General features: G+C 49.8%; 1 protein-coding gene across 1 annotated transcript in view; it reads right to left on the bottom strand.

Annotated features, from left to right (window-relative positions):
• Positions 1 to 359: 359 nt before the first annotated feature.
• SLC25A48 (solute carrier family 25 member 48) overlaps positions 360 to 24244 on the bottom strand; it is a 40716-nt gene continuing 16831 nt past the window's right edge. The window contains exons 5-8 of the mRNA XM_028103428.2: positions 13361 to 13618; positions 10836 to 10969; positions 4254 to 4383; positions 360 to 3321 (exon numbers count right to left, since the gene is read on the bottom strand). Of these exons, the coding sequence (XP_027959229.1) occupies positions 4261 to 4383; positions 10836 to 10969; positions 13361 to 13618 (515 nt within the window). The 3' untranslated portion in view covers positions 360 to 3321; positions 4254 to 4260. The remainder of the gene's footprint in view (positions 3322 to 4253; positions 4384 to 10835; positions 10970 to 13360; positions 13619 to 24244) is intronic.

Below are 24244 nucleotides of genomic sequence, written 5' to 3'. Positions count from 1 at the left end.
TCAAGGAAACACTCTCAAAGGGGAAAGGAAAAGAATCTAAGGATATTTTCCCCACTGGGATTTAAGCTAAGAATGGCAATTAATCTATGCCAGTTCTGCCGACTGGTGGTGGCGGCCCAGGGCCCTCCGCTGGGGATTCTCAAGTGGCATTCAGTGCATCAGGAAAAGGCTCTATGACTGATTAGGGATGCCCGTCGTCGGCACAGAAGGGAGAGTGGCATCATGGACACATGCCACAGCACAGCCAAAGAGCAGTGGCCTTCCCATGTGGTTCTAGTGAGAGAGAAAATTCAGAATAATGAAACCATTCTGGAAACCAGACTGTGGACAAAATATTTTATTGGGTTTTGTTCTCCATGTGACCACAAGGCCCGGAGAAGGCCCATCCTCCCAGCACGCTCAGCGCCACCGCCTCCCAAGTGCCTCATCAGCTCTTGCCACCACTCAGGTGGGGAGGCCCTTACCAGGCTTCCTCTCCTTCCATCGCGCCCACCCTGCCCACCTGTCGCAGCTTGGCGAAGAGAAGCCTGACTGCCATCCTTGCTTTCCTCCTCACCTGCGTGGAGGGGTTCTGTGGGCCAGCGCCACCGACAGAGATCTAGACCGAGAGGAGGGTGTAGATCTCTGTAGAGATCGCTGTAGAGATCTAAAGAATGAGGGTGGTCAGTGTCCCTTGGACACTGAAGGCAGAAACATCTGATTCAGAAATGACCCAAAGAAGTTCTTGAAGTTTTTATTTGGAAACATGGAGACAACGGCACTCCTCTACGAACTCCCAGCGAGCCCACAGCAGGCGTGGGGGGCAAGGTCGATGTTACCCAGCTTTGCACCAGGGGCCAGTATGGGTCGGAATTAGCCGGTGCCAGTTGGCGGTCCACCGCTCCCTCCCCAGGCAGCTGCTGAGTGGCCCCAGCCAGGAGGTAAGGATCAGAGCCCTCAGATCGGGGAAAGAAGGGATTCTGCAGTCAGCGCCAATGGCCGAGTGCCCACCCGGCCCACAGCACGGGTGGAGGGGAGGCCCTCTTTCTCTCCTGTAAATCCACTCCCGTGGCTTCTCTAGATGGCCGCCTTCCGCAGTAGCCAAATGAGGCTGTGGTCAGGTGACACCAGCTCTGGCCAGGTGACGCTGGCTCTGGGGGAAAAGGATGAAAAAATAATCTTTCATCTAACCGGGGTTATCAGTCAGCAAGATCTAAGGGTCAACAACCCATTGAAAAAAATCGTTTCTGCGAAGCAACCGTTGACGGAGGATCACCAGGAGAACAGGTGTGAAGCGCAAGGAGGTTGTCTGGGGTTATTCCTAAGTGTTCCAAAAAAGGTATTCCAGGAAGAATGTATCTGCTTTCCTTGAAATTGGATTTCTCAGGAATTGAAAGTGGATCAGTGAGGTTTGGAGCAAGAAGGTCACAACAGCAGGAGGCAGGCCAGCATTACTCCGGGAAGCTTCTGGGACAGCGGATCCTGGTCGGTGGGTAGAGATGGCCCAGCCGGAATCAGGGGCTTCCAACAAGTCGAACAGCTGACACCTGACAAGACCGGGACCCCACTTCTACCAACAAGGTCATCTTTCTCGTGCTGAGTCAGGTATCTCCCTGTGAACAGGTGAAACTAACCACATCCCAAACTACCACCTCACGCGGCATTCGCTGGACTTCACACAGCCCCTGGGTCACTCATATGTGTGATCCTGGGGAAGAAATAACTGAGAGGATGAATGAAAAGTCAGCATTCTTCCTCCACGGGAGCGGGTGGGGGTGAGGGAGAACTCTGCGCCTGCTTGCTGGAAGGAGGCTGGAGGAGCCAGGGGTTGGACTCTGCTCCCTGCAGACACCGAGAACAATCCCATGCCTTCCCACCACCTACGCCCGGGGACGCGAGGGAGTCACCCTCCCACCCCCTCGCAGGGACCGCGGGGCTCTGTGGCTCTCTGACATACATCATGTCTCACCCCGCGCCCAGTCTGGACTCCTAAGTGAGGCACAGGTGTCCACGTCTTCAGAGACCGGGTGCTCTTGCTGCCTAGAGCGTGACCTGCCCATGAAACTCAGAGCTACTCGGTAAATCCAAATCCAGGACTTGATAAAGGGCCTCGGAAGTTGTAACTCCTTGCATGAGACTTGTGCGTGATGAGGCTCCAGAAAAGTCACTGGGGACGCTCCTCTTCCACCAGAGAGCCACAGCCTCCAGGCCCACACCTGCAGAGCCAAGGCCAGCACCCATCTGTGCCTCGTGGCCCGTGAGAGGACTTTCAGAAAGAGGAGCTTCCGACTGAGGTGCTCACTGCTCTGAATGGCCCAATCCAGGACCATCAGAATTTGGCTTGCTAGAAATTTCTTCCTTCCTCCTGAAGTAGCCAATCAGCAGGCTGGTGACAAGCGGCTGGTGCGACAGCTCAGGCAAGCATCCAGCCGCTCCGGGTGCCACCAGGTCTTGCTTGGCCCTCCAGCCACCTTGCTGCTGAGTATTTAATCACATAGACAGATGGTCCTGAACTCTTAAATGGGAAGAATGAGTAATAAGATACTGCATAAAACAGGTATTTTATTTTGTTCTCTCTGTTTATCTGTATGTTTGGTTTTTTTCCCCACAATAAAGAGGCACTGATTTTATTACAAGATTTTCTGGAAAGCCACTTTCATCTGGTCACAGTGGGGAGTGGCCGGTATCTGAGAACCAGACCATTCCTCTGCCTTGCCCCGGACAAAACCCAAGGACAGTCGTGCTTCACTCAGGATAAAGTTTAAGTATGCAAAATGTGTTACTCCTGTTTTCCTTTTGTAAGAGAGGTCCAAGAGCCAGGTGAGACGTGATGGTGGGTGCTTTAGTGAAGAGCTACAGCATTTGAGGTAAAAGCCGGCGTTCCAGGGCTTGCCCTGGGCTCAGTCTTGTCGGCCTGATCCATCACGCCCTTCCCGGGGTCTAGGGTCTGGCCCCATCTGCACATGCCAGCAGGCCCCTGCTGCCCCAGGGGAGGCAGCAGGGCAGGTTTGCTAGACCTTTCTGATGAAGACCATCCTTCTTGAGAGAATTTGCGGTCACCAAGGCCGAAGCAAAATGGTTTCTTGTTGACTAGAAAATTCAGTGACTCATCCCCCTTGATCTTCTCAGCTCTGCAGGTTACCAGTGTGGAGCCAGAGAAGGAGAAACAGTGGGGGAAAGAAGAGAAGGAGCTGAGAAGATACTGGAAGCTGATCATCCGTCTTCTCAACAATGTTTCTGAGTGGCCATCTCGGTGTGAGGCTCCGGGTGAGGCTCCAGGTGAGGCACCAGTGATAGACAAGTGAAGAAACAGTCGGAGCTCTCCCAGGACTTTCACGCTGGCTGGGGAATGAGGAAAGTCAGCAAACAGTTATGATGCAAAGGGGATGTGGTAGGGGCTGAGCAGGGGCTGTGGGGGAGAGCCTACAGCAGGCACAGCTCATCTTGGCTGAGGCATAAGGGCAGGCTTCCTGGAGAAAGAGACTTCTAGACTAAAGCCTGGATGATGAACAGGAGTTGGTGAAGCCAAGGACGGGGGGCGGGAGGGGCAGTTAAAAAATGGTGTCAGGCAGGGACAGCATGTGCAAAGATCCAGAGGCAAGAGAGAGAATGTTATTTTCAGGATGCTGGTGATGTTGGGGTTGATGACTAAAGCTTTACCTAAAGGGCAATGGGGAGTCACTGAGGGCATTTGACTAAGGGAGTCACTTGCTCAGATTGCTTTTCTTAGAATGCTGGGGCCACAGTGATCTTTTGCAATGAGAGAGGGAGAGAGAAAAGGTATGGGAGGCAGGGAACGAGGGCAAAGGCTGTCCCTTCAGGGCTTTGAGAGCCCATTGATGGCCCTCAGACTCATGCTCTGAGTCCACTAGGGAGGTGGGGAGATGGTGCCCCATTAACAGAGGGTGGGCAGTGTGCTTTAAGTCCTCATTTCTGGGCCCCAGCCACTGAATTTATAGAGTAAAGTGAAATACACCTCTCTCCAAGGGCTGTTGAAGCTGCTGGATGAGAAAACAGATGGCTGAGCTCACTATCTACAGGCATATTCTGTGCCGATCTGAGTTACTGAGTACCCGGCTCACCACCAGTCACAGGCGGGCATTTCAGAAGGGCCTTCTGATGGCAAGGGTGGCCACCGTAGCCCCAGAAACGACACAGATTAGATAGGAAATGAATGACGGGGATGTTTCAGAAAAGTCACGACGTGTCCATGGCAAAGGAGAGGGTGTCAAGCCCCAGGGAGGTGCAGCGGGCTGGGAAGGAAGCATACTGACCTGACGCTCAGGGGCTGGTCACGGTGTGGTCCCCGCGGAGCGCCTGCAGCGAGAGCTCATACCCAAGGAACATGGCAGCGCTCATGGGGAAGCCGCGCACAGTGTTCACCGTGATGCCTCGGAAGAACACCTGTGGCAGGAGGCAGCGTCATCAGAGGACTGACCCAGACCCTCTGCAGGGCCACCACTGAGGCGCAGAGGACGGATTGGGGATGTTGGCCACTTGTCCCAGGCTGGACTCCACAGAGCCCAAAGGACCCTTGCGAGCCTGAACCACCCCGGATGCCCTAGTCATGCCCCTGCCTCGACCCACATCCCCTGGGACTGGGCTTTTCCTCCCAGGCCTGGTACACGTACACTAAATACTGGGGGCAAACTGTTGACCATGAACACCCACATACACTTGCTTAATGGCTGCTCTTTCTCATGTATATACCCACACGCATGTGTATACACATGCACACGCACGCATGCACACACACATGCACACACGCATGCACGCATAAGATGCTCTGGAACCTGGACGTCCGAGCTCTCCACTGCACTCACTTTGCATTGGTGGACAGAGCAGCCATGACCAACCATTTTGACAGGTGCTTCATAGGCTGTCCCCCAAGGGGCAGAGCGGGGAAGAACTCAGGCCATGCTTTTAGGCATGAAGTGGAGACACAGCTTTGGCATTTGATAGCTGTGTTACTTGGGCAAGTGGCAAAGTCTCTGAAACTCAACTTCCCAACTGCAAAATGGGGTAACAATACTATTGAGCTGATATGGCTGCTGAAGGAAACGAGATGATGCTTTCAAAGCTCTTACACCAGGCCTGCCATGCAGCCAGCGTTCATGAACTGCTGACGGTCCTATCACCCTCATTGTGAGCAGGAGCCATCCTTACACCGAGTGGCACTCAACCTTCGGTCATTAGTATGAGGGCTGAGGGGACTGGCCTGTATCGATGAGCTGCTTAAATCAGCCATTCATACCAGAACCCTGGATTTGTCTTCCATCCCTCCCATTGCTAGGGCATATGATAAGATGCTTCACTTCCTCCCTAAGTTGTCCTGCCTAGTGCTGGGTAGAAACTGGTCAATGTAACATGGTCCCAGCCCTTGCCCGGTTTAAACCCTACTCGGTGGAGGTAAGCCCCATGTGGGAATAATTACAATACAATCTAGAATGTGATGAGAACAGATCAGGGCTTTGAGGGAGGGGGCACCTGTCCTTACATGTCTTCCCTGGGAAGAGACAACACATCTAAAGGAAACCATACCCAAGCATAAACGACCCAACAACTGCCAGGAATATGACGTACACCTGTTAGCCGACTCCTGTATATTTACTAAGTGTAATAAATAGAGCTGGTACTGTAATTTTGAGGAAGTAGAAATCCAACCCTTTTACATTTCCCCAGTTTCCTTGGTTGTGAGGCACTGTGGTGTCAGGGTAGAGACAGGCCACTGTCATCGGCCAGGATGTAAGGGGGTCTTCAGGAGAGGCACCTGCACCTTAGCACTCCATGGCAGCCTGCAAGACATAGGCTGGTTGTGGTGGGGGGAGAATGGCCTCTGTGGGTTTGGGGGAAGCCTTAACCCTCACAGGGAAGGAAGCTGATAGACAAGGACCCCCAGATGGGAGCAAGAGGTTCAGCCAAACCCTGGAATGATTCAGGCAAGGGGCAAGCAGGACATTTGTAACATCTAATGTCTAACCTTTCTGGAATTCCCCAGGCTCACCCAGAGTGACTGAATAACAGCAAGGAATTGGCCCAAGCTCCAAAAGGAAAATTCCACACTGGGTGCCCATAAACACTCCCCTGTGGGCCTGGGCTTGGCTCTGCTCTATGAGGCCATGCCAGGCAGGGCCCAGCTTGGAGTGTGGGCCACCTCTCCCACAGCGCTGGGCCCTGCGGGAACCATGGAACACTCCAGACATACAGACATGACCTCCCTCCAGCAGCCCTGGCCTGCTCTGCTGTGAGGTCCAAAGATGGCAAAGTGCAGACCTGCTGGCTCTTACCCTGAGCTTTCGGAACACAAAACCACCAGGCCTAGTCTCTCCTCATGAAGCCTCGATGGCTCCCCACTGCCCAGGGAAGTCTACACCCTTCCCTGGACTGCCAAGACCCTTATGCTCGGGCCCTGCACTTTCTCTGGGCAGCCTCTTACATTTGACATTCTGGGCACGTTAACAACCTGTCGTTCCTCCAGGGAGCCAGCTCTCTTCCACCACTGTGTCTCTTCTATTCCATCAGCTGGAATGTTCCCCGGCCTGGCTACACCCTCTAGCAGTCTTCCCAGGGCCACCCCAAGCTGGACTGTGGCTCACTGTCTTCTGTGCCCTCAGGATCTCTGCCATCACAGCACTTCTCACACTGTCTCTACCCACCCATCATTTGTCTGTACCCCCATTAATAATCTCAGGGCAGTGAGAGCAGGGCTGTGGTGGTTTGCCTTGGAACCCCCAGCATCTACACCTCTGAATCCCCAACATTTACACCTCAGAACCCCCAGCATCTAATGCTTTTCTTGGCCCAGAGGGCCCTTTGTAAGTCTTACTAAATGAATCCGTGGATGGATGAATGGATGGATGGAATGAACAAATTCCTTGTGAAAAGGGAACAGTCTTTGAGCTGAAAGAGTCCTGCTGGTGTTAGTGGTAGTGGGGGATTCCTGGAGTGGAGGGACGGCTCCAGTCCCCAGATGGCAGAACCAAAGGGCAACCAACTCTGCTACCTCAGGAAACGGCTCTTCCTACAAATGTTCCTCTCTACCTCTCCTTACAGTCATTCAATCTCAAGCCACTGTCACAAACCCCCTCCCAACCGCCACCTCTGTGCAGCTGAAGGATACCAAGTCCCTCCTCTGGCCTCCTCATCTCAGACAGTAACCCTCCCAGTGTGTGCAATGGCCGAAGTGGCCCATGACGAATGTCAGAGCAGGCAGAGAACGGACTCACAGCAGGGAGAGAATGGACTTTTTTTTGGATTCGGGGATGCCCCCAAAGTCCTAGACTTCTAATTCCCTTTATCAAATAGGCTGCTTTCCCAGTAATCATTAAGTGGGTTACAAGGAACTGCCAAACTTGGGTACCATCACCATTATTCTACTCTTTCCCAAGTCTTCATTCCCACCGAGTTCTTCTTCCATAGTGAAGCGGGGACAGGTGGGCTTACCCTGCCTCAGTGAGCCACAGTACAAACTGTTCAGGAATGATGCTCCACAGAGCCAGCCCCACAGTCAGCTGTAACTGGAGCCATCCACTGGGTCCCCAGAAAAGCCAATTCCTCCTGCTGCTGGGAAGGGCTGTGAGACAAGCCAGCTGTCCAGGGCTATGTGAGATGTTTTCTTCATGCTACCATTTATGTTTACATGCAAACACATATACAAGTATACAGTACAGTCCGTGAATATTTTTGGAATATGTTATAAGAAACTCATAACAGTGACTGCCTTTGAGAGAAGACTGAAGACCAAGGAGGGACCATTAGACAGTATATCCTCTTATATCTTTCGAAACTTCCTATGTTCATGTATTATCTATTTTTAAAACCAACTAATAAAAAAATTAAAAATGACTTTCAGTCAGTGAGTGGTTAATTCAAGCTGAATACTGCTACCGCTATTTAAAACCTGTCTCTGAATATAAACTAGGGACCAATGCTACTGAGATTAAGAAATAAATCCTCTGACCTCAGTTGCCTTCCAGGACTTTGTTTTTAACAGAGCACAGTAATTTTTGGAGGAAATAATATCAGCAATATATTTAGCCTCTATAGACTTTATAGAATTAGGACACAATATTTTGACATTAATTTGAATAACTTGACACATTAGTATTTTAATCAACAGCAGACAAGAATATCTCAAATAAAACAGCTTCTTTTTTGAAATCTTTCTTTTGTGTCCCTCTGTGCTTGTTGGTTGAATCACAAACAGTGCTTCTGCTAAAACAATAAAAAAGACCAGTGAGGTGAGGATTCTAGAAGTGTGGCAGAGTAGGAAATGCCAGCAATCTGTTTCCTTACCTAGATCAGAGCTGTGCTGACGGAATCTGTCTGATGTAACTCTTTTGGAATTCTGGGGTTTATTGAATGCTTACAACTTCAAGGAGAAGGTTTGGACAGTAAATCTGGTTAATTTCAATCCATTTTAGCTCTTAGCAAGGTAGCAGCTACCCATCCTCCACCCCCAGACCTGTGGCAGTCAGGTGGGTGCGCAGACACTCTGGGAGCAACCTGACACACAGCTTGTGGAAGCCAGAGTGGGCAATAAGGACCCTGTCTTGCAAATATTGGAGATCTGTGTTTTGATCACTGATTGCTGTTTCTGATCACAGAGGTGCAAAGAGGAAGTTAGCCACTGCTTCTTCGTCTACCCCACTGATGCAAGTCCTTCCTCCTCTGGCCAATGCCCCTTTCCCCCTTAATTTTTCTCTTTTTCCCGTCTTGGGAGCTAGATGTTAAAGACTAGGATATTCAAAAGCAACTGCGGGTATGGGGAAAGTTGGAAAGTAACTGTGCATGCGCAGAGAAAGGCTCAGAAAAGACCTGAGAAGACCTTAAGTTTACACTTCAGGTTGATCTTTGGCATAGAGACAGCCTACAACAATCAAAAAAGTGAAGCAATAAACAGTAACAAAAGACACTAGACACTGGGGAAGGAGGGGAGAAATCTGATTTCCAGAGTTACCACATAATTCAATTCAAAAGTCTAATTTTCAATAAAAAATAACAAGGCATAAAAAGAAACAAGAAAGTATGATCCATTCAAAGAAAAAATAAGTGAAGAGAAACTGTCCCTGAAAAATACCTTAGCAGATCTACCCAACAAAGACATTAGAACTGTCTTAAAGATGCTTGAAGAACTAAAGGAAGATATGGAGAAAGTCAAGAAAATGATACATGAACAAAATGAAAACATCAATATGAAATAGAAAATCCAGAAAGAAACCAAACAAAAATTCTGCCGCTGAAAAGTACAATAACTTGAGTGAAATATTCACTACAAGGATTCAAAGGTATATTTGAACAGCCAGAGAGAAAAGAGAGCAAACTTAATAAGACAATGGAAATTATTGCGGTTGAGAAAAAGAAACAAGGTTGAAGAACAGTGGAAAGAGCCTAAGGGGTCTGTGGGGAACTGCCAAGCACACGAATATATGCACCGTGGGAGCCCCCAAAGGAGAAGAGAGATGAGGCGGAGAATATTTGGATTAATAATTGTCAAAAACTTCCTAAATTTGGTGAAAGACATGACTATGAACATCAAAGAAGCTTAATGACTCCAAGTAAAATAAACTCAAAAAGACCCACACCAAGACATGTTATGATCAAACTTTTGAAAGCAGCAAGGTAGAAGGAACACATTACATACAAAGGATCCTCAGCAAGTCTAACAGCATATTACTTATCAGACACTTTAGAGACCAGAAGTCAACAGGCCAACATACTCAAAGTGTTAAAAGAAAAAATCGTCAGTCAAGAATCCCGTATCCAGGAAAACTATCCTTCAAGACTGAGAGAGAAATGAAGACATTCCCAGATAAACAAAAGCTGAGGGAGTTCACTGCCACTTGATCTACCCTGCAAGAAATGGTCAAAGGAGTTCTGGAGGGTGAAATGAAACAGCACTAGGAGTAACTTGAATCTGTATGAAGAAATAAAGATCTCAATGAAGGTTAATACAGGAAGAGAGTGACATCAGCATCGTGGAAGTACAAAATGTCCCTATCTTGTCCCCACCTCAACAACAAATTTGGGCATTCATACACCCATGCAGGTGCCTCTGTGGGAGTTGGGGGATCCAGCACCACATGCTAAGGGACCCAAGAGTCCTGCCCACCTGTGTATGAGGTACTAGGCAGAGAGCCTATGAACTGGCTCTAGCCCCTCTCAGCTGCAGTCTGGGAGCATTTGGAGGCAAGGACTTGGCCAGTATATACATATATGTGTGTGCGTGTGTGTGTGTGTGCGCGCGCGCGCGTGTGTGTGTGCGTGCGTGCGTGCGTGCGTGTGTGAGAGAGAGAGAGAGAGAGAGAGAGAGAGAGAGAGAGAGAGAGAGAGAGAGTCTGTGTGTGAGTTTGGATGCACTGGAGCAGGGAGGGCGGGGGCCAGGTTGCAGGCTGCCTCATAGCCGAGACCAGAGGTGACTGGGTGTGGACTCGAGTGGGGTGAGGGAGCAGAAGACAGACTGGGGGACTGGATGTTGTGAGATGTGACGACTGACGTGGCTCTGGGACCTCCTACTTGGAAGAGGGCGAGGCACCGAGCAGTGAGTGAGGAAGCTGTGCCCCCAGCCTTTCCTGATGAGAAGGTAAGCTTTGGTGACACACAGATGCAGGTCCAGGTCCTAGCTCTGCCATGCACCGGCTGTGTGACCTCAGGTAAGTTACCAGTCCTCTCTGAGCCTGTCTCCTCCATCAGCCTGGGGCATGGACGAGATGAGACAAGGATCGAAGTAGGGCTTGATATGGTAACCACCAGTACTTCAGTTTCCCGATTCCCCTCTGTAATCTCATATGCCCCCAAATGTCTGGCCCACCTTCCAGGGACTGACACCAACCCCACATCACTGCTGTGGGGCTTACTTTAAGACCTTCCTTCCGGTAACTCTGGGAGATACAATCCAGGATGCCTTTGTATTTGTTTAAATAAACCCCGTCAGCTTGGAGTCGACTTTTCACGACATCCATAGGAGTCGCTGTCCCCCAAGAAATTGCTCCTGTAAAGAGAGAGACAAACAGGTGTCAGGGACTGGCTGGTTGGGGTCTGGAGGGGACGTGGCTCCCTGCCCCTTTCTACCACTGACAGGCTTAACAAGCTGCTGGGGGAAGCGGGCAGAGCTCAGGCAGGACCTGTGAAGACCATCCCTGAACTTCCCTCACCACTCACTGTGGAACTTTGTAGAAGTCTCCTCTAGGCCTTGGGTCTGCCATCTGTAAAATGGGGCAACAGTACCTACATTCACGGGGTTCCTGTTAGGCCAAATAAACAGATGCACGTGAAGCATTTAGCACAGTGCCAGGCCCACAGCCAGCGCTTTGTCAGTGGACACCTTTATTAGCAGCTTTTACTGGAGACACAGGAACAGGCCCCACCAATACTTTGCAGTGCCTTTTCGGGGCACCAGGGGCGAGAGCCCAGACTGAAGGCTGGGGCAGAAGGCTTGCAGCTCCCCAGAGACAGAAGGGACTCTGAATACAGAGAAGCTAAGCGAACACTTGCAGACAGGCTGCTTGCCAACGGAGGGCCAAGTAAGGCCTGAAAAGAGCAGGAAGGTCTTTACAAATCTTGCCCCCTTTCTGGACATCTGAAATTGAAGCCTTGGAACGATGTAACACTAGGTTGTCTTCACTGGAGAAGTTCAGGTGCCCTAGTTTGAGCACTTTGATGACTTTAAAAGACTCTCGGAAAACAATGCCAGATTACTGTAGAAACACTAAAATTGGCACATCCTTAGACAGGGTGAGAAAAACAGACTGAGAGACCAAAGTCCAAGGCAGCTGGTTTGCAAGGTTTACTGATTGCTGCCCAGAGACTCACAAATGAGGCCTTAGTCTGTCCTGGACCCTCTGCCCATCCCAGCCTCCAGCCCCCGTGGCCTCCTGCCCATGATCCTCTGGGAACCCTCTGCACCTCCCTTCCCTCTTGCCCCCTGCCAGGATAATGGGGCTGCTTCTCCTGGAGACTGTCCAGGTGCTGCCCTGGCATACTCCCCTGTTCCTCAGCCCACGGGCCAGGGTTTTATAAAATGTGGTCTGCCTACCAGGCCACTCAAACCTGCTCTCACCAGAATCGAGAACGGATGAGGCCTCATGGGTCCTCTTGGCCAGCAAGTGCTTACTAATCACTTACTAGGATCTGGCACAGGCCAGGCCTCAGACGCATGGGGGCAGAGGGTGGACATTGGTTTTTGGTGGCTAAGACAAGGGCTTTGTTATATGCTTGCGGAGTTTCAAGCCTAGCTAATGATGATGGGGGTGGGGGGAGGAAGTGCTAAGGTCTGATCATTTTCTTCTCTTCAGAAGATCCTTCCCATCAACATCACACATGCCATGTTATCAGCCTTCTTAAAAAGCAATGCTCTCTTGACTTCCCTGCCCTGCTCCGGCCATAGCTGCATACCTGTCTTCCCCATCACAGCCCAGCCAAACCCCTCAGACATGCCGTGTCTCCTTGCACTGTCCAATTTCTTTCATCCCATTCTCTCCAGATCCCACTTTCAGTTGGGTGTTCACACTTCTCTTCACCAAAATGGGTCTTGTCACAGTCCCTGGTGACCTACATATTGCTAAATCCAGGCAGCAGGCATAGCAAGTGCAAAGGCCCTGCGGTGGGGAGCAGCCACGCTGATCAGGGTGCAGCAAGGAGACCTGTGTGGCTGGAGCAGAGCAAGCAAAGTGAGGGGAGCAGGAAAGGAGTGCAGAAGGGTAAGAGGCAGCTGGATCATAAAGGGACGGAAATCCACTGTAAGAACACTGATTTTTACCCTAAATGAAGCGGGGATGCTGTGTGGTTTCTGAGTAGGGAGGGTAGGTAACCAGTCCATGGTCACCGAATGAGTAGGTGAGGATTTGAACTGGGATCTTGCCGACTGCAGAGTCCCTGCCATACTGTCTTCATTAGCTGTGTGCCCTTGGGTTGGTCACTTAATCTCTCTAAACCTCGGTTTTCTCATCTGAAAAATGGGGAAACTGATTCCTCCCTTACAGAGTTAATGAAATCCTCACATGAGAAAGGTTTACTGTGTCAGCATTCAAAAAAAGGTGAACCCCAATAACAGATTTCCTCTTCAAAGCTCAGTAATACCTGACACAAAAGAAATGGTCAGAATACATCTTCTGACTGAAAATTCAACAACCCTGAATAGGGACTTGCCATTCCCACAGGTCCAGAGGGAAGGGGAAGCAAAAAAGAGGGAGACCGTTCCCCATACCCCGGCTTTCCTCTGTCTGGCCAGGTCTGGCACAGAGTGGGTGCTGAACAGAGAACTGCTGCAGGAGTGGCTGGATGAATCGTGCCCTTCCCTGGGCTGAGAAGCGTATGATAGGCTCCCCAGCCATCCCACTACAGGCATCAGCCCAGGGACAGGGGTCAGTATGGCTGTCCTTACCTGCCAGGCCGCCGGCCAGCCACACGGCACAGGGGCTGGGGCCTGTGCAGGCCTCGGGTGTGATCCAGTCGTTCAGGAACACATAGGGGATGAAGTAGAGACAGTAGCCCGGGACGTCCCTCAGCAGCATGGCGCCAACGCCCCGGTACATCCCTGCCAGGCCCTCAGTCCGCATGATGGTGGCGATGCAATGCACAGGTCCCTGGTAGACTGGCTGCACCCCAAGAGCCACTGTCCTGGGTTTCAAACCAAGGTTGCCTGCAAAGACAGGGAGGAGAAATGGCAAGTGACACAGGGGGCAAGAGACAGGCCAATCTCCAGCACTGGAGCCAGCCCGGCGCATTGACAATTTCCACTCACATGGCCTGCTGGTTTTTACCAGAACTGCCGACCTTAGCAGCTCAAACCAAGATTCTCAAGTCCCAAGAGGAAGGCCAACACATGCAGCTAGCTGTGCAGCCAGAGTGGAGACAAGGTCTGCCAGGGGAGAAAGCACCGAGTGCCTGAGTGCTTTCTGGTCGACAATCACTATGTCTTTGTGAGCAGCACTGACTGCAGATGTCCAAGATCAAAGATGAACAAGCTGTACCCAGCTCTTTCCTGAAGCAGAGGTTGCAAAATCAAGGTACTCTGTGTGTGTGTGGAGCGGGGGTACTTGTGCAGAGTGTGGTAAAAAAGGCATATGAAGTTTGGACCTGGACTGTTCTGGTTCCAAATCTAGAATCCACTACTTAAAAAACTCTTCGACCTTGGTAGGGCCACGTTTATCGGCCTTTGGTCCCTTAACTTTAAAAAGAGAACAGGCCAATTATTTATTGTATACAAAGTTGCTAAGAAAGTAGATCTTAGGGGCACCTGGGTGGCCCAGTTGGTTAAGCATCTGCCTCTGGCTCAGGTCATGGTCCTAGGGTCCTGGGATCGAGCCCCGCATCAGGCTCCCTGCTCAGCGGGAGGCCTGTTTCTCCCATTCCGCCTGCTTGTGTTCCCTCTCTTGCTATGTCTCTATCTGTCAAATAAACAAAATCTTAAAAAAAAAAAAGAAAGTAGATCTTAAAAGTTTTCTACACACACACAGTAACTATAGGCTATGACGAATGTGTCAACTAACCTTACCTTGGTAACTGCTTCACGATACACATGCATATTAAATAATCAAGTTGTATACCTTAAACTTACACAGTGTTATATGTCAATCATATCTCAATAAAGCTGAAAAAATTTTAAAGGAAAAAGAAGAGAACAGGTGAGTATACATAAAGTAATACCTATAAATCGCTCAGCACGGTACTGGGAAGGCTGGAGGGGGAGAATAAGTTATCCACAGGTTATTCCTGAGACTGAGGTGACCAGCACGAATCAGGAGGATACACGGGCTGGAGGGCCATATGTTCTGTGCCTCCAGCCTTGGCCAGCAAGCAATGACTCTGTCTCTTCCTTTTAATCCTTCCTCCAGGCTCCTCTGTCTCCTTCTCTGATGTTCATCTCCCCTGCTACGGACCCTTTAGCTCACCTTTGACTCACGACCAGAGAGGCCTCCCAGTCCCAGTGCAGATATAGTGGGCTCTTATTCTCAACATTCTGTTCTGGAAGAATGAACGTGATACGACTAGGAAAGAAATAGAACGAAGCTTGCCTATGACACACACCTATTTTACCACCTGGGTTTAGTTCCCTGTATGTGGCATCTCACTTTGGTTTTGCACTTTGCTGACAAAGAAGCAATAACTTTCATTACCGAACAGCTGAATTTCCAAGTTCCCCAAATAGTCCCATCCTTATCGGATGAAAGGTTAGGAGCAAAGATTCAGCTTCATGATTCCGTAGCCCAAACTGAAGATTTGAGAGTCAAGTGCAACCTGTCCTTTCGCTTATCCCAGAAGGAGGTGAGATAGAAGGGGAGCTTTCTATTTGCCTGGGGAAGTGTGCTTGAACAAATGAATCCTGTATTTTCTTTTTGTGTAGGGGGAAGAGACTAATCACGGCCATGTGCATTCAGCCGACTACAGCGTGGGCAGGAGGCTGAGTCTCATTCACTTCCACAGCAGATCCCCCCAGGAAGGGAGTAAGGGCGGTGGCCACTTCTGCGGGCAAAGGGCCCTCTGAGCTCGAAGCAAGATCAGACCCTGTGATCTTTGAAAGCCCACTGAGATAGCACTGCACACCCCTTCCTTTCCCAAATCCACTATGATGCTGCCAGGGTCATCCTAGGAAATTCTGGGATGAGACAGAATAGATAAAATTGTGTCAGCATCTAAACTTTACCTGGGTCATGCTCATGTCCAAATAACAGTGACCTGACCCAGGAGTCAAGGTTTTCGTGAATCAACTACTGGTATGATGTAGCTCTGAGAAGTTACTGATTGAAGGAGAGTGTCCTGATAATGTTTTACTTGTGTAGAGGTATAGATGTTGAAAAAAATACTTGCCCAACCTTCAAAATGCCTTGTCAACAAAAAACCTGTGCTTTTTTTTTTTTTTCCTTTTCTTCCCAGGATAAGCAATAAGGAACTTCTCTCATATTCTCTCAGGTTTGTTACATAAACAATCTAGTTTTTATTGCTTGAGAATTATCCATTTATGGCTGTTAGAGCAATATAATTGTCATGGGGACTGGCATCCTCCGGAATACTGACATGAATCTAACTGCCAGCCAGTTCCTTCTGGACACAAAGCCCCTGGAACTCCTTCTAGCTCCCTCATCCCCAGTGTTAAAGCATGCACACACACACTTATTTGGAAATAATTTCCGATTTGCAAAAAAAGGGCGAAAGAAAAATTATACAAACAACACCCTTATATATCCTTTCCCCAGATTCACCTATTGTTAACATTTTACCTCATTTGCTTTAGGGTTTGTATGCACGCTCTCTCTCTCCCTTCTCACTGAACAGATGCCCCTGTCCGAATGCATAAACTTTGCCTGGGCTATGTTCATCTCCAGGTAACAGTGACCTCACCTGGAATCAAGGGTTTCATGAATCAGCTATGGGTATGATGTAGCTCTCAGGAGTTACTGATAGGAAAGTATCTGATAAAAATCTTCCTTGTTTGGAGGTGCCAATGTTGGAAAAATATCTGACAAACTTTGAACCGGCCATGTCAACAAGACCCAAACTTGTGTTTTTTGTTTTTTGTTTTTTTTACCTTTTTTCCCAAGGTAAGCAATAAGGAAATTCTTCTGTACATACATGCATATTTTTTTCACATGTACATACATATTACTATTCTCTGAACCATTTTAGGGTTAGATACCAAATGGTCCTTTACTCCTAAATGCTTCAGTAAGTGCTGCCTAAGAATAGGGATACTGCCTTACCTGTCAGAGTAGTTATCAGTTTCAAAATCTACATTAACAATAACTTTATCCAATGTACTGTCTATACTCAAATTATTGAAATTTTTTTATAAGAATGTGATTATAATCGCTAATGAATTAATATATCTTAGGTCTTAGGATAGTTTTTTTTTTAAAGATTTTATTTATTTGACAGAGAGAGACACAGCGAGAGAGGGAACACAAGCAGGGGGAGTGGGAGAGGGAGAAGCAGGCTTCCCGCCGAGCAGGGAGCCCGATGTGGGGCTCGATCCCAGGACCCTGGGATCATGACCTGAGCCAAAGACAGACGCCTAACCGACTGAGCCACCCACTTGATCTCATACTGACCTGTATGGCATTCCTCCCCTCAGTAGTGCAGGATCTAGTCTAGCCAGTTACTGCATTTAGTTGTCACAATTCTTCAGCTTCATTTATTTTTGTTTTTAGTAAGCTCTATACCCGATGTGGGGCTAGAACTCACGACTCCAAGATCGAGAGTCACACATTCCACCGACTGAGCCAGCCAGGTGCCCCTAGCTTCCTTTAATCTAGAGCATTTCTACAGCTTTTTTGTTTGTTTTTAATGACACCAACATTTTTTATGAGTATGCTGCCTCCCTTCTTATGAATAAAACCTTTCTCGTTGGGGTTTGTTTGATGTTTCCTTGTTATCACATTGAGATGATGCATTCTTGGCTGGACTTCCTCCCTGTTCTCACCTCTCCTCCCATGAGGACTAATGACTCTCAGGAGCCCCTGGTCGTCTTCTCTGGCCTCCTAACCTAGTTTTTATTAGTTTCCTTTTTAATTTAGATATAATTTACATTCAATAAGATGTATAGCTTGTAGGTGTACAGTTGATGAGTTCTGACAACTGCACGTACCTGGGTCACCACAACCTACTGAGAAAATGACGTCTTATACTTGAAGCAACCTGTTTTGGTCACAGCCCACTAAGACACAGTGAAGATTCCAAGCCTACCTACGCTCTCCTGCTTGCCTTTCAAGGTATAAGAACTCTGTGACATCAGTGATGTGTCACTCAATGAGAAGCAAATCTTTCAACTGGTCGATGGTTGTCACCGGCCCATCTGCATTAGCAACAGTGGCCCCGGGCGATTCATATGGGACCACAAAGCAGAAAACAGCGGCAACTCTTTATCAGTTGCTCCAACCAAGAGATGCTCCGAGGCTGGGTCCTGGAGGCCGGAGGCGCGGCTTGGGAGGTGTAGCCCAGGAGGTGTGGCCCAGGGTTCAGGGCTTGGGAAACGGGGCCTGGGGAGGCGTGGCTTGAGAGGCGTGGCCCGGGGGATGCACGGCTTAGGAGGCATGGCCCAGGGAGGTACCGCTTAGGAAATGTGGGGGCGGGGGGTGGGGGTGAGGAGGCGGGGTATGGGAGACAGGACCTGGGGAGGCGTGGCTTGGCAGCTCCACTTAGAGAAGAGCTGAATCAGAGTTCTTGGTAACTCTAGCTGCTTAAAACAAACTTTGGTGACCTTTAAAAATGGACTTGGGAGGTTGCCGGCAAGCAGCTCTTAGAAATAGGCACAACTCCCATCCAACTGAAATCCACGGATCTGCATGTTTGTGCAAGGAACCCAAGGAAGGGGGTGAGGTGCTGGGTGAGTACTCTGCTCACACTGAACCACCAGCTCTCAGCCTATTGTTCCTGAACCTTCAGGGCTTGGCTTGGAGGTATACACGTGCATGTAAAGGGATTCATATAGGGCATATTTTCTTCTGGCACAAAATGAATTTAGTTTCTCTAATTAGAATTTTTCATTCTAAAATGAGGATTAAATTATGAATCAAATTTTGATCATTTTTTATCATGAGGCTTTGCTATTGACACCACTTTTTTCTATACTCTAAATGAAGGCCCTATACCTTTTACTATGATATGTATGGATTAAAAACCTGAAACACTCAGGATGCATGTGGTTTTGTTTGTTTTCCCAAATTCAGCTAGGACCAATTCAAGCCCCCTATATCAAGACAGGCAGGATGCTCAGAGTCAATGAAATTGGCCCCTACCCAGCTCCTAATCTTCATCCAGGAGCAGAGGAGAGCCTATACAGTTCTAAAAAACTCCTCTCCTCCAAGCTCCCTCACCTCGACCAGCTGGCCTACCTGGTCCCTGCTGCTGGGAGGCAGGAGGCACAGGAGCTGGGGACCATCATTCCTCAGACTACGGGGTGTGGCTGTTTGACTTCACTGCTCTGCACCAGGGGAAGGTATCTCGCTCACTGACCCCTGCCTGGGCCAGGAGGTCCCTCTGGAGGCAGGTGCCTCTGAAGGGCGTAGGAGTTTCCAGGTTTGGCCAATCCCAACAGGTACCCACACAGCCACCTCTTGGGAGTTCTTCCACTTCAGAGGGGCTGAACCAGCCTAGATGCAGGCTGGGTCCCCACAGATTTGCCTCTCAGAATCCAGGGGTATAGCCACAGCATATGGTCGGGCCCTTCCCAGATACAAACATGGAGAAGTTTCATCTCTTTCCTTTCTCAGGTATTGCTGTTCAATTTCTTCAATGGGCCATAACTGTGGAAACAGGAAAGTCAGCCGAAACACAATGGCTGGTCACTGATCCACTGCACTGAGAGGGGGCCGGCCTTCAGAAACACAAAGGCCTGGCCACTTTTTAGAAGGGAAGGTGCCACGAGACTTCTCCTGTGTATGTATAGTCAGACGTGGAATGAAAACACAGCATTACTTCTCAACAGGTCACTTTCTACAGAAAATCCTTAAGAACTAAGCCATCCACAGATGAGGTCCTGCAGATCCCCAGTCAGTGATGTGCAGGGTTACCATGTTTTCTGTGCTCAAATACTTCTAGGCCATTGGACTCTCAAATCGAAGTTGGGAGCATGGACTTATTTCAAGGGACCCACAAATTGGTAGGCATTACAGATTCACAGGACTCCTAAAGTATCTCACATACATGTGTGACCATTTTTCTCCTATGTGTAGGTGCTATTGTGGGGAACACAACAAAAATTTACTTAAATATACTAATTATCCATAGTAACTTACCATATGTGGTTTCTGAATCCACACTTAATGTCCAGCTGCTATTATATGGGTTGGACCCCATTTAACATATTTAAAAGGTTTTCTTAGGAAAAGCTGGGAACCCCGCCCCCCGACCAGCCCATTCCTGAGGCTCTACCCCTTTTATAAGGTCTGTTCTGGATGCTATTGTTTTCTGATCATGTTGTTTTACCCTAACCCATGCAGTGAGTTTCTTGATGACATGAGTAACACACTGTGGCTTTTCCCAGAGTCCTGGGACCCTGTGCCTGACACCATGTCCCATATGTGCCTCAACATCCATTCAATAAATACTTGAGCATCTGACTGGGGAGCTCTCAGGACTTGGGCCTCCCAAACGTTCCCTCCCGTGCCTGGTATTCTTCCAGGCCTGGTCCTATCTGGTCCTTGTGCCAGAGGCTGCAGATACTAAAAGCAACTCCTAAATCATGGTCCCAGCTACCGCGCTATTCCAAAATGCCACGGAAGCTCTGTGATTTGGGTTTGAGCAGGCTGGTCAAACTGCTCTCAGTTTACCTCCTCAGAAAATTACCAACCAGAAAGCTCTTGCCCAGTTCCTATTTCCAAAGAATCTAGCTGTTTCCTTATGATCTGAAGGGATCATCATAGGCAGATAGCTTAGCAGAAAGAGCTCTGGATTAGAAGCAGCTGGGGTTCGCTTTGCTGCTCATTTGCTATTTACTGTTCGACCTGGTGCAAGAGACTCCACCACACGGGCCCTCGGTTTCCTCCACCACTTACAGAAGGGGAAGAATAAACAGCCTGCCACCTCTTTGGGCTTTTGTGAAAATTGAGTGACAATGTTGGCAAATGTACTTTACTTGAGGCAAACCGTCATTCCTATTTTTATTACCCCTATTCTGATAGGACTCCAGATTCCGGAAGTGCTGGAACCACCTGCAGCCAAACCTACTGTGGAAGGCTGTGGATGCCCACACAGGGCCAACAACTACCAACACCAGCGCTGAGTCCCCAAATCAGGACAACACCTGCCCTCATCCGTTGATTTAAAGACCAAATGGACGTGTCACCCACGTACGTAACCTCACAACGGTGTGTTACACTGTATGCACCATCATTCATCTCTGCTAGCTGTGTGGGACCACAGTTTGGGAAAGATTCAGCCAAACCATCCAGAATTCAAGGACTCCTCTTGAACTACATGGCTCAATGCCTGGCCTCTTCACAAATTTCCTCCCTTCACTTTTGGGCTGCTATGGCTCCAGCCCTCACTTCCTATTGGCAGCCCACAGCCTACTTGACAAGAAGGTTCAGGCTGCATCGTTCTGGCTTGTCTCCAGTCCCTTGCCGTGCTCCAAGGATTCCTCCTGCCCTCCCACACAGACTCTCTTCTTCAGGAGTTAAATGGAGCAACACGTAGGGAGCTTAGCATCGGTTATTCTTGTCCTGCAATGGGACAGTCTTGAAAAATCTGCTGTATCAGAAGTCTGCTCCTCCCCAAGGCCAACCTGCCTGAAGAAGAGTGTTTTTCTTGGCAGCCACACATCTTTATGGTAGCAATAAAACTATGTTGCCAAAGAGACAAACTGAGGTGGTCAGGGCCTCTGAGGCACAGCTGGCGACCTTCCCAGCCAGACATTGCCAGAGATTCAGAAAAATCAGAGAAATGGTTTCACCCCATTTTGTCATCATGTAGATCCTTGGGCTTAGACGGGCTTTGTGTTCTGGCATGTGCCTGATGACCTTGTCCACCCAGGTCCACCCCTCATGTGGCCCTCTCTGATGTTACCATTCCAGCCCTATTTATCTCGCCTAGGCATGCTCAGAAATTAGGACCTTCTCCTCCTCAAATCCTGGCCACACTCTGTCCCCTTCGTTCTGTTCAGGTCATCTTGAACATGGTAGAGCCAGGCCTTGTGATAAGGGCTCTCCCAACCTCCTTCCTCTTGCCCTCAACATTCTCTCTGAATTGTCTGTTTTGTTCCCCTCTCCTGGCCCAGAAACGAAAGGTTTTTCCTGCCCCAGGCTTTGGTCTCTGTCCCTAGTGTCACCTCCCACTTCAGCCATTCACTCTCCCCTCTTGATTCCCTTTTGCCTACTTTGGTGACGAGGGTTTCCCAGGACTCTGCCTGCGGGGGCAGTGGAGATGGACTGCCCGGGGCCATGCCCGGTTGCAGTGAGTCACACCTGAGGGAGCACGGACCCATCACCCAACCTGAGCCTCAGGTTGCCCATCTGGAAGAGAAAGAGAATGACGGCACCTCTTTTACACAGCAATGGCAGGCGTGCATTAGCACAGCGCACGTGGCACGGGCTCAGCCAGGACGACAGCCACTGATGCTGCGGGAGCTCCTCCCTGAGCTCCTTCACTGAGTCTTCCCCTTCATCTCCACTTCTTCCTTTCTGCAGCTCACCGGGGCATGTGCACCCCATTCATGGCCTCAGCTGTCCCTTCTCTGTCACACCCCGGACTCCTCCTCCAGCCCTGACATTCCAGCGGCGGCACCTCGCACACGAACCGAGCCAGACTTGGCATGTTCTCACTAAAGCCTGCTCTCCTGCCAGGCTCCAAAACAGCCGCACTGACAGTAAGTGTGTATGGATCATGTGCCCCACACACCAAGTGTTGCCTCACACACTTCGCCTGTCATTTCATTCCCTGGGGGGGGGGGGGGGGGCGGGCGGGGAGGGACTTCTCCCTCACAGTCACCCAGCTGTGCAGTCCTGGGTCATTTCAGACACTGCCCTCTCTCGTGTTTGGCCCCACTGATTCTCCACCACAGATACCTCCCATCAGCCACCCCCCTCCATTCCCAAAGCCCAAGGCCCTGGGCCCCCTGCTCCCATTTCTCACCTGGTCTGCGGTAGCACCCCCAAAATCAACCCATCACCTCTACTTTCCCCACCCCTTCTACGGCTCCTGAAGGAACGACCTTCCTCCCGCACAGCTCTGCTGTGGGTCATTCTGCTGCCCAAGATGCCCCACTGTCTGCTGAAGGGCACCTAAGCCCACCCTCAGCTAAGAAATCCAAGCTCTTCACAACTCCCCCTGCACCTTCCCCTCCCCGCACTGTAGTCAGAACTCCGACCCTGTGCCTACAGTGCGCCTCAGTCTGAAACATCTCTCCATTCCCACGTGCCCATCTCCAAAGCCCAGCCAGTATTCCAACACCCCACCAATGGCCGCTTCCTCTCTGGAGCCTTCCTGACCTGCAGGGCCAGACTCTGAGGTTCCAGAGCCTTCCACGGGCCCTTCTTATTCTGCTACACGTCTGATTCCCCACCAGACTGTGCACTCCCTGAAGGCAGGGGCCGTGTGCCTGATACCTCTGATTTATCTACTCTGCTCGGCTCCGAGCAAAAGCTCGGCAAAGGCTTGTGAAGGAGGGAGCCAGAGAGTGAGTCCCAACAGGTGTCACACTCAGCGCTCTGCCTCCCACTGGGCCTGGTGCAATCATAGGATGGTCGGTCGGCACAGAGTTAATGCTGGGTTCTCCTCCAGTCCCCAAACTCTGCCCTCCCAGGGCATTGAGGCCTTTGCGATTTGCACATTAATGAGGCTCTTGATGAAAACACAGACCAGAAAGCTCCCAGACTGGGGAGAAGTGAGTGTCACTGGCCATCCGCCTCCAGGATGTGACTTGGCCCGGACAGTGGAGGGACTGCTGGCTTCTGGGACCACAGCCCTGAATTCCAGTTCGGGCCCAGCGGGGCACCCAGGGAGGCTCATGCCCACACAAAGGGCGAGGATGACTTCCAGAGGGAGGGTTTCTCCACCGGTGCCTTATAGTGCAGGCCACGGCCAACTGAACCCAGGCCAGCCTCTCTTTGCTGCCAAGCAGGGGCACCAGGAGCCAACCTCCGTGAAGTTGCAACAGTTTTCATGAGGGCTAACTGCTGTTTAGTACGCAACCCCAGTCGGAGCCACATGGAACTTCCCTCCCAACTTCAGCAACTGCTGATGGAATGTGGTTAAAAAAAAAAAAAACAAAACACTTCTGTATAACAATTTCATAGTTATGTGCCAAGAATCTTAAAAATGACCAGACCCTTTGACTCATTCATGAAGCAAAGAGCCCACACATTTAGGGAAATAACCCTACAAGAAAGGCAACTCCATACGGACAGATTTCCCGATCACATCACCATGTTTAAAAGAGGACGAACCAGCAACAACGTCCATGTCCATCACTAGGAAGGTGGCGACCTAAGTGTAGTAGTACAGTGAACATTTATTTTAGGTGTTCGGGGTGCCAGGCATGATGCTCAGACTGTCATGTGCAGTCTGTCATCCCGCTCATTCCCAGTTATGAGGTAGCTACTGTGATGATGGCAGCTTTGCTGATGAGTCAACGGAGGCTTGGTGACATGGGACAAATTATCTAGAGTTCCCGGGTTGTGGTGGAGGGAGGACTAGAAGCAGGTAGCCTAACTCCAGAAACTGAATTTTTGCCACACTGTATCATCCCTCTCAACACGTGTGTGCATACACGGGCATGGTGATGGAATACCGCACGTCTATTTTTAAATATTAGTCGTCTATTGCTAATAATTTT

Source organism: Eumetopias jubatus, unplaced genomic scaffold (assembly GCF_037043125.1).
Source record: "Eumetopias jubatus isolate StellerSeaLion01/CBP00866 unplaced genomic scaffold, mEumJub1_p1.0 scaffold_5, whole genome shotgun sequence".
NCBI lineage: Eukaryota > Metazoa > Chordata > Mammalia > Carnivora > Otariidae > Eumetopias > Eumetopias jubatus.
The sequence above is the reverse complement of the archived record's forward strand: the minus strand, read 5'-3'. Positions and strand labels throughout refer to the sequence as shown.